General features: G+C 36.2%; 1 protein-coding gene across 15 annotated transcripts in view; it reads left to right on the forward strand.

The window, feature by feature from the left end:
* Positions 1–9,874, forward strand: part of DIAPH2 (diaphanous related formin 2) — a 919,875-nt gene that overhangs the window by 235,383 nt on the left and 674,618 nt on the right. For all 15 annotated transcript variants that reach the window (XR_008616350.1, XR_008616349.1, XM_055081634.1 and 12 more), the window contains one exon: positions 1,795–1,903. Coding sequence is in view for 13 of the 15 variants with exons in the window: in XM_055081634.1 (XP_054937609.1) it covers positions 1,795–1,903 (109 nt within the window). In the remaining 2 variants the exon portion in view is untranslated. The remainder of the gene's footprint in view (positions 1–1,794; positions 1,904–9,874) is intronic.

Here is a 9,874-nt window from a genome sequence, read left to right on the forward strand (position 1 = left end):
GTGGTACATGACTCTTTTTTTTTTTTTTTTTTTTGTGGTACGCGGGCCTCTCACCGTTGTGGCCTCTCCCCCTGGGGAGCACAGGCTCCGGATGCGCAGGCTCAGCGGCCATGGCTCACGGGCCCAGCCACTCCGCGGCATGTGGGATCCTCCCAGACTGGGGCACGAACCCATGTCCCCTGCATCAGCTGGTGGACTCTCAACCACTGCGCCACCAGGGAAGCCCTATGGCTCTTTCTGAATTATGGTTTTCTCTGGGTATATGCCCAGTAGTGGGATTCATATGGTAGGTCTATTTTTACTTTTTAAAGGAATCCCCATACTGTTCTCCGTAGTGGCTGTATCAATTTACATTCCCACCAACTGTGCAAGAGGGTTCCCTTTTCTCCACACCCTCTCCAGCGTTTATTGTTTGTAGATTTCTTGATGATGCCCATTCTGACTGGTGTGAGGTGATACCTCATTGTAGTTTTGATTTGCATTTCTCTAATGATTAGTGATGTTGAGCATCCTTTCTGCCTATGGTAAGTGAAAAGATGAAGCAATATTAATGGAATGAAATTTACTGGTTGGAAAGAACAAAAGGCTGTTGGTAACCACTCAGAGTGCACGTAAGTGCCAGTTTCAGCAAGTTGTTGCTGACTGTGCATTAGATCATTTCTTCTTATCGAAATAATATTGATTTAGAAGCAAAATTACAGATTTGATATCCAGTTGGTAAGAAACCATTGTGATAAAGAATGTAATACCTGCTACGGACATGAACTAAAATATTTCTTCTGAACGCTGTGTGGCAGTAATCATTTCAGTTTGAATTAGAATGGGGCAGGCAAAGATTTAAGATTCTTCTGATATGTTGACTTTCTCATACCTCTTGGAATAAAATGAGATGTTGCTTAGTGCTGGTTTGTCCTTCGAAACCAAAAGACAAACACTGAACAAAAATATTATCACACAACATTAAGTCTTATCTCAGTGAGAACAAACTGAGCATGAGATAGCTTATGCAGATAGGCTTCCTTCCTTAGGTTTTATAGAAAAATCAGTTTATACACAAGTAAGAAATATTTTTCTAGTCTGTTAGGTTTTCAGTACTTAATTCATATAATGCACCCTACCCTGGCATATTTTATGAGTTAATTATCATTTCAGATATAGTTTGATAATAGTAGTTTACTACATAGAGGTTAATTTGATTCAGACACTGTGCAGAGAAAATTTCCAATATTTTTGTTCAGGTGAATAAGTTTCTTGTGCTCGGTAATTATAGATGCTTCTCTAATTTACTGGGCTTTCTCTTTTAGGTTTATTTCCTTGTTCCATTTTCAAAGAATCCTGGGGTTTTTTTAAAGTTCTTTAAAAAATATTTATGCTTTTCAGCACTTTATTATAAAATTATAGTCCGTTTACACTTGTTTAAACTTTGAATAATTGTAAATGCCATATCATGTTTAAGTGACATTAATATCTATGTTAACACATGAAATAGCAAAACCTGAAACTTAAAATTTTAATGTTTATCAATTAAGTATTTTTTTAAAAAAATGTCACCCAGAAAAATTATTTTCCTCAAGACTTTCAAATAGAATTTACATTTTGGTGCCCTACATTTATTTAACTCTGTCAACATTTGACTTGTAGAGATATGTAGACAAGAACACAATTCTTAAATTGTGGTGGTCTATGTAAAAACATCAAGCACCAGAAAGAAAACAGAGAAGACTGTATAAGGGATAACCCATATTCATATAGTATGTGTAAGATGTATTTCTCATTTCTATTTTTTTTCTATAGTCTAGATAAACTTTTAGGGGCTATAACTACAGCAGCAGAACGAAATAACAGAGAACGATTTTCACCAATTGTGGAAGGATTAGAAAACCATGAAGCTTTGCAATTACAGGTGAGTTAGCTTTGTCTTAACTTGCTTCCGGGGTTATATTTCGAGTACGTACTTGTTTTGTATGACACCAACTCCATTTTAGCTAGCATTTAAATAGAAGGGAACATAAAAATGAAATTCTTCCTGTTGCTTGGTCATTCATAGAAGCTAAGGTTTTGTCTGTGAAAATGACAATTTGTTTAAAATTAGGAAAAGTACTTTGAATTATTATAAATATGATCATGATTATCATAAATATTTGGGTAGAAATTTAGTAATTATTGTAATAAGCCATGGAAATTAAAGCCTTAGCAATAATCAGGGCAAGAGGGCAAACAGTTCAGCCAATGCCATTATCCTGAGGGTTAATGAAGTCTGTGTGGGCTCGTTGTAGAAATTTAGGAAAACTAAACACATCTCTTTTTTGTGCCATTCACACAGCATTCAGAAGTTTCACTGCCCAGAATAGGGAGGATTGAGTTGCAACTCTTAGGTCATGGTCTGTCTCATAGCCCTGTGTAGACCCAGCCTACATGTCTTCTTTAGAAAATGACAAAATTTGCTATCTTTTCTTAGATGGTTTCAGGAAATGAGCCATTTTATGAAAGATAACTTTGTTCTTTAGTGATGAGAACTCTTATTTATTGACCATACTTATCGTGTGAGGTCCTGGACTAAACATTTGAGTTTACATATACTATCTAGTTTAATTCTCACAGTTCGGCTATGTAGGTACTATTATTATCTCCATTTTGCTTATGAGACAAATAGGCTGAGATTAAATAACTTGTCTAAGGTGCCACAGCTTGTAAGTGGGACAAATTCGATGCCAGGTTTGTTAGTCTGTGATGCCCATGTCTTTCTTTTAGACAGTGTTTAGCATTTAATGTACCATGGGAAACACTTTCTGAAATATTTTTTAAACCCTTGTAGTGTCGTTCAACAAAGAGAACATGGGTCCACATTTATTTTATGAAATTATTTAGTAGTGAGTGTTTAAATATTAAAATTTCTTATCTGATCTAAAAACAAAGAGTTTCTTTTCCCCTTTTTAATTTTATTGTTAAGTGTCGTTACCTGTTTTCACCAGAGTTTCAAACTACAGCAGATAGATAATCTGGCTTGTCCAAAGAAAATACTGTAGTGTTACAAAACTATAATCCCTTTCCAAATACTTGAAGAAATTTGTTAATTGTTACTTCTACTCCAACTATGATGAGCATTTCGGATAGACTTTTATGGTGTGCCTTTTATGGCCAGTGTATTACATTTTTTAATGCTTGGAGGATTTCCTTTCAGTGCTTTCCTTTTTTAAATATACTTCTTATTATACAATTTATTTCAATAAAATTTAACATCTCTACTGAAAGGTTTGGAAACTGTCTTTTTTAAGATGACTTCTTGAGATCTTTGTTCTTGTTCCTGTGCTTGGGCTTACCTAACTAAATCTCATTGACTTTCAGTTGTATGTAGGAGTTTGTACTTGTCTTGCAAAGTTTGCTTAGGAAGAATTAAGTGTTTTATCTATATTCAAAGTTTTCATTCCTCACTCAGATCACTCACTCACTCAAAATCACACAGCTGTTGAGAGGTAGAGCTATGATTTGAAGCCAGGTCTATGTGATGCCAACCTTTGTATACTGTGTTGTCTGACCTTTAAATGACACCCCTGCCATAGAATAGTTCAGCCCACACAATGAGGTGGAAATGACATTTGCTAGCCTTCACAAAGCTGGACTGAGTGGAATGATAAAGTGGCAAGTTTTTAACAAGTAACATGGAAGGATCATAGACGTCTTGCTAGGTATTCAAGAAATTGTTGAATATTGATTATAGATGCAAACATATGCAAATCACAATTTGAAATTTCCTATTTTAATGAGGTATGAAAGTTAGTGATTTGTTATATACAGAGCCTGGTGCTCTCAGAAGAATTGTGAAGTGGGTTTGTTTATTTGGATTATTTCACGTGGATGAAAAAAATTTCTAAAAGTTCAAAAATATATTCAGAATACAGAATGAAAAACAAAAGTTTAAAATCTGTTGTTTAAAGAATAAAATGAGTGCCATATTTTAACAGAATTACTTTTCTATTTCTGTAGTATCCTGAGACTTCTCAAAATGTTATTACAGTCTCAGGAAGTAATTCTGTTAAAATACAGGACTAATTATATTTTTAAATAATAACTACATACCTCCTCCCCCACCCCCCTGCTTTTTGGATTCCAAAAGAGGTTATTAAGTTCTCAGAGAGGTTTTCTAGCTCATATTTAAAGTGAAATTTTGTACCTGTGATAGTTTTATTATCTTCAGTAGTTCAAGAAATAGACAATAAATCATGTATCTTCATATGTTCTCTGTTCATTGACTTTCCTTCAGCTGAGTAGCCTTCTCAAGTCTCCCCCATACTACAGTGCCTTCTTTTGATCCTACTTATCCTTCGAAGTAGCTTCTCATCTTTCTTTTTCATTTTATAGTCCAAGTCTCTAAAAGAATTATCCATACTTGTTTTCTCTGTTTCCTAAATTACCTTTCACAACTCAACGTTTTCACAGTTCTTCAAAAGGTTGACAATGATCTTTGAATTTCAAAGTCCAGTGGCTTCTTTCCAATCCTGATTGCTTGGCTCTATTGGTCACTCCCTTCTTGAAAATTTTCCTGCCTTTGGCTTTCTAGGCACCATCCTCTCCTTGCTCGCTGACTACCTCTAAGTGTTCTTTGTCTATCTTCTTCGTGCGTTTCTTCTTACTTCTTGGCTATTTTATTCTTTATGTTCTTTTCTTGGTCCTATTCTGTCATCACTTTTGTTTATACATACATATGGACACACATGTACACCCGTATATAAGCTCATATACGTATACATCTATATGTATTGATACACACATATGTGAATGCTCTCAATTGCTTCTCTAGCTTTAACATCCAACTGTGTTCTAGTGATTCCCCAGGTTTTAAGTCTGGCTCATATGGGTATTCAATCCTACCTGTCCAAATAGCTAACTGCATGTTTTAGAAGCATCATAAAAATTCAAAATTCAAAATAGCATTTATAAGCCATGTGCCAGTGTTCTAAATACTTTAATATGTTACCTCATTTTAAACCTCACCGCAATTCTCTGAGAGAGATAGTAGTAGTATCCCCATTTTATAGATGAGTAAGCTGAGGCTCATAGAGGTTAGATAACTTTTCTAGGGTCACATAGTAAATAGGAAGTTAAGTTCAGTTTAGACCCTAGAGTATCTGGCTTCAGAGTACTTGCTCTTAACCACTATATGGTACCTCCTCTTAGTAAAATGAGCTCATTTTTCTCTTTCCCTTAGCATGATTTCCCCCCTAAAAGAAGTCTACTCTTCTTCCTGCCTTCCTCATTTTAGATAATAGAGAGGTATCATTTTCTTCCTGATCTTTGGTTTTCCTCAAGACTTCATTCTTCTTTGTTCCCTGCATCCAATTAATCAAGTCTTACAAAACACTATGAATCTATTCCAGTCTATCTCCACTGTCTTTATCTTCTCCCAGCAATATAATTCCAACAATTTCCTAATTAGTACCCCAAACTGATACATTCTTCCCCAAAACAGACAAATGTTTTGTACTATTGTCGGTTATCCTTAAAAAATAAATCTGATTCTAACATAGTAGCATTCCTAGAAACCTGTCTATGCTCATGACCCATTGCTTGATAAAAGTGAAAAGCCTAAGCATGATGAATGACCTTTCTCAATGTGGTCCCAACCTAACATTCTGGCCTTACAGCCCGTCACACTCCCAAATGTACCATATGTTTTAGCCATACTAAACCTGTTAAACACCCATATTTGGTGTTTCCCAAATATGCTGTAGACTTTTAAATGCCCTCAAACATTTTATCATGCAGAACACTTTGCTTGCAATAGCAATGCTTCCCCAGCCATGTCCCTTTCTTCTTGGTAAGGTTTAATGAGGACACAAAGGAAAGCAAATGTAAGTATGCCCTGCATAAGTCAAGGAAGGCTTCAGTGATGAGGTGATGCTTTAACTGGGTCTTGAAGGATCCATAGGAATTTTCCAGAAAATTATCTTTACTGATAGAAAACCAGTACTATGGTAGGGTGGGAGGCAGGAGAACGGCTTCCAGTAGGTAAAAATAGAGGCCAAGGTAGTCTGCCAGTCCCTTCACAAAAGAGAGTGAGGTAATACCAACATATAGTTGAAACTGATTTCTACGTAGCCCAGCAGGAAAAAGCTAGAGTACACTGAGCATTAGTAATAGTTGTTTTTTTTCCCTTTAACTTTTATTTTTATTATTTAAAATTTTTTTTAATTGAAGTTTGGTTGATTTACAGTGTTATGTTAGTTTCAGGTGTACAGCAAAGTGATTCAGCTATACATATACATATATATGTATGACTGTATACCTATGAATGTGTGTATATATATATTTTACATTCTCTTCCATTATAGGTTATTACAAGATATTGAGTATAGTTCCCTGTGCTATAACAGTAGGTCTTTGTTGGTGATCTGTTTTATATATAGTAGTATGTATATGTTAATCCCAAACTCCTAATTTGTCCCTCCCAATAATAGTTGTTTATGGAGAAAGTCATAGAGTTAACCTCCAATGATGTATTATAAAAACCAGCCCCAGTCTTCACAGGCTGCTATTAGTCTGAAGGGTGCAATGTCTTAAAGTATTTCAGGAGCTGTGTGCAGAAGTGTTTTTATTTTAGCATGATTTAATACATCTAAAAAATGTTGTCTAACATGCTGAAAATAATAAAAAAAATTGTGCATGTTATAATTAGATATGGTACACAAAAACATAGAAGTAAATATACAGTTGGTTCACTTATCCAGACCTCACCTATTTGAGAGATTTATCATTTTGGAATATAACTCAGAACCAAAAAAAAAAGAAAAAAGAAAAAAAGAAAATAATCTGAGTAGCCTACAAAATGTCACCAAATCCATCAAGTAAGCCTCATGACGACAAAGACCTTTTGGCCTTTTATCAGAGCCTATTAACTCTTTATTCCTATGTTATCTTAATGGGCCCGATTTTCTGTTTTCCATCCATAGCAGACTAGAAGCACGAGTTGGGAGGTTGGAAGACGATTTATTCCAGACTTGTGCACTGAGATGATGAAGAAGCAACAACTGACACAATGAAAGCAAGGGAGAAGGAGATAGAAACATAATAAAAGAGTGGAACTGGAATTCAGAAATTATAACATTTGGTTTCATTTGGCATCAGAGCAAATAGCCCTGTATCTCGCAATAGCTCCTGAGGGCATCTATGTGTTCCATCATCTCTCACTAACTCACATATTTAATCATGCCCCTGAGTCAGCAAAAAAATAAAATAACAAATTATACCTAGGATATTTTAAGAATGTGGGAATTCTGGAATTTTCTTCAGAAAGAGTTCCATGCAAAAACAGATGTTCATGCTTAAATAGACAAACCCTCAGGCATATGGACTGATTCTTTGTAGCTCGATTCTTTCCACAGTGGTTCTCAAGTGTTGAGAGTTTACTCTAAGCATACTTATAAATTAGCTATTAGTGCACTCATACCATCACATATGAGAAAGTAGCTTTGGATAAATCATTTATTATTTGTCAGTAGAGGTACATTTATAATAAAACAAGGCACTGCAGCTATGAATAAGGAGGAAATTTGTGGAAAAGTAAATGAGTGTGTTAAATATTGTGTTGAAGGAATGTCTGATACTACTTAGGAAGCTAAATAACTATTTATTTATTATTATTATTATTATTATTATTTGCGGTACGCGGGCCTCTCACTGTTGTGGCCTCTCCCGTTGCGGAGCACAGGCTCCAGATGTGCAGGCTCAGCGGCCATGGCTCACGGGACCAGCCGCTCCGTGGCATGTGGGATCTTCCCGGACCGGGGAACGAACCCGTGTCCCCTGCATTGGCATGCGGACTCTCAACCACTGCGCCACCAGGGAAGCCCGATAACTATTTATTGACATTTTTATACTACTACCATTTTGAAACTAGAATTAGTGCAATGGGGGGTTGTATAGAAATATTTACAACATGTAGTCATGTTTCAAGTACAAAAATAACTTTGGAGTTAAAGAAGGATGTCTTTTATTTTAAACCTGTTTCAAAGTTGAATAATTGCCAAATCGATCATTTTTGGTAACGGGGAATCACTAGTGACCTCTGTAATATAAAAAGCAACAGACACTTTGGAAGTCATCATATTGGTTTCTATAGCACCATTCAACGCTATTGGTCACTCTTGAACCAAGCTCGCTCCTCCCTCAACTTCTATGATACTAAGCTCTCTTTTTTCTTTTACCTTTTTGTTACATTTAAAATCTCCTGTCTCTATGCTTGGCCTTAAAATATACATATTCCTAGAGGTTGATCCATAGTCCTTTGATCCTTTGCTCTGGTCCTTTGCTCATTCTGTACATTGTCCTTGGCAGCATTATCCATCCTTATGACTTCCACCAGCACTTCTATGTGATGAATCTCTCTGAACTCTTCTATTCCAAATACATCCTGACTCACAGATGCCATATATTCAGCTGCCTTCTGACTGGATTTCAAATTCAGCATTGTCCTTAACTGTACTTTTCTTCCTTATCTTCATCCTCTCCTTCCTACTCCAATCCACTCTCCAACCTTGACCTGCCTTTCTCTCTTTTTTTAACATTTTTATTGGAGTATAATTGCTTTACAGTGGTGCGTTACTTTCTGCTTTTTAAGAAAGTGAATCAGCTATACGTATACATATATCCCCATATCTCCTTCCTCTTGTGTCTCCCGCCCACCCTCCCTATCCAACTGCTCTAGGTGGTCACAAAGCACCCAGCTGATCTCCCTGTGCTATGTGGCTGCTTCCCACTAGCTAGCTATTTTACATTTGGTAGTGTATATATGTCTATGCCACTCTCTCACTTCCTCCCAGCTTACACTTCCCCCTCCCTGTGTCCTCAAGTCCATTCTCTACAGCTGTGTCTTTATTCCTGTCCCGCCCCTAGGTTCTTCAGAACCATTTTTTTTCAAAGAGATATTCTTTCGTTGTTAGTGTATAGGAATGCAACAGGTTTCTGTGCATTAATTTTGTATCCTGCTACTTTACCAAATTCATTGATTAGCTCTAGTAGTTTTCTGGTAGAGTCTTAGGATTCTCTATGTGTAGTATCATGTCATCTGCAAACAGTGACAGCTTTACTTCTTCTTTTCCGATTTTCATTCCTTTTATTTCTTTTTCTTCTCTGATTCCTGTGGTTAAAACTTCCAAAACTATGTTGAATAATAGTGGTGAGAGTGGGCATCCATGTCTTGTTCGTGATTTTAGAGGAAATGGTTTCAGTTTTTCACCATTGAGTATGATGTTGGCTGTGGGTTTGTCATATATGGCCTTTATTATGTTGAGGTAAGTTCCCTCTATGCCTACTTTCTGGAGGGTTTTTATCATAAATGGGTGTTGAATTTTGTTGAAAGCTTTTTCTGCATCTATTGAGATGATCATATGGGTTTTCTCCTTTAATTTGTTAATATGGTGGGTCATACTGATTGATTTGCATATATCGAAGAATCCTTGCATTTCTGGGATAAACCCCACTTGATCATGGTATGTGATACTTTTAATGTGCTGTTGGATTCTGTTTCTAGTATTTTGTTCAGGATTTTTGCATCTGTGTTCATCACTGATATTGGCCTATAGTTCTCTTTCTTTGTGACATCTTTGTCTGGTTTTGGTATCACGGTGATGGTGGCCTCATAGAATGAGTTAGGGAGTGTTCCTCCCTCTGCTATATTTTGGAAGAGTTTGAGAACAGTAGGTGTTAGCTCGTCTATAAATGTTTGCTAGAATTCACCTGTGAAGCCATCTGGTCCTGGGCTTCTGTTTGTGGGAAGATTTTTAATCAGAGTTTCAATTTCAGTGCTTGTGATTGGTCTGTTTATAATTTCTGTTTCTTCCTGGTTCAGTCTCAGAAGGTTGTGCTTTTCTAAGAATTT

The sequence above is a fragment of the Physeter macrocephalus genome, chromosome 21 (genome assembly GCF_002837175.3).
Source record: "Physeter macrocephalus isolate SW-GA chromosome 21, ASM283717v5, whole genome shotgun sequence".
Taxonomy (NCBI): Eukaryota; Metazoa; Chordata; class Mammalia; order Artiodactyla; family Physeteridae; genus Physeter; species Physeter macrocephalus.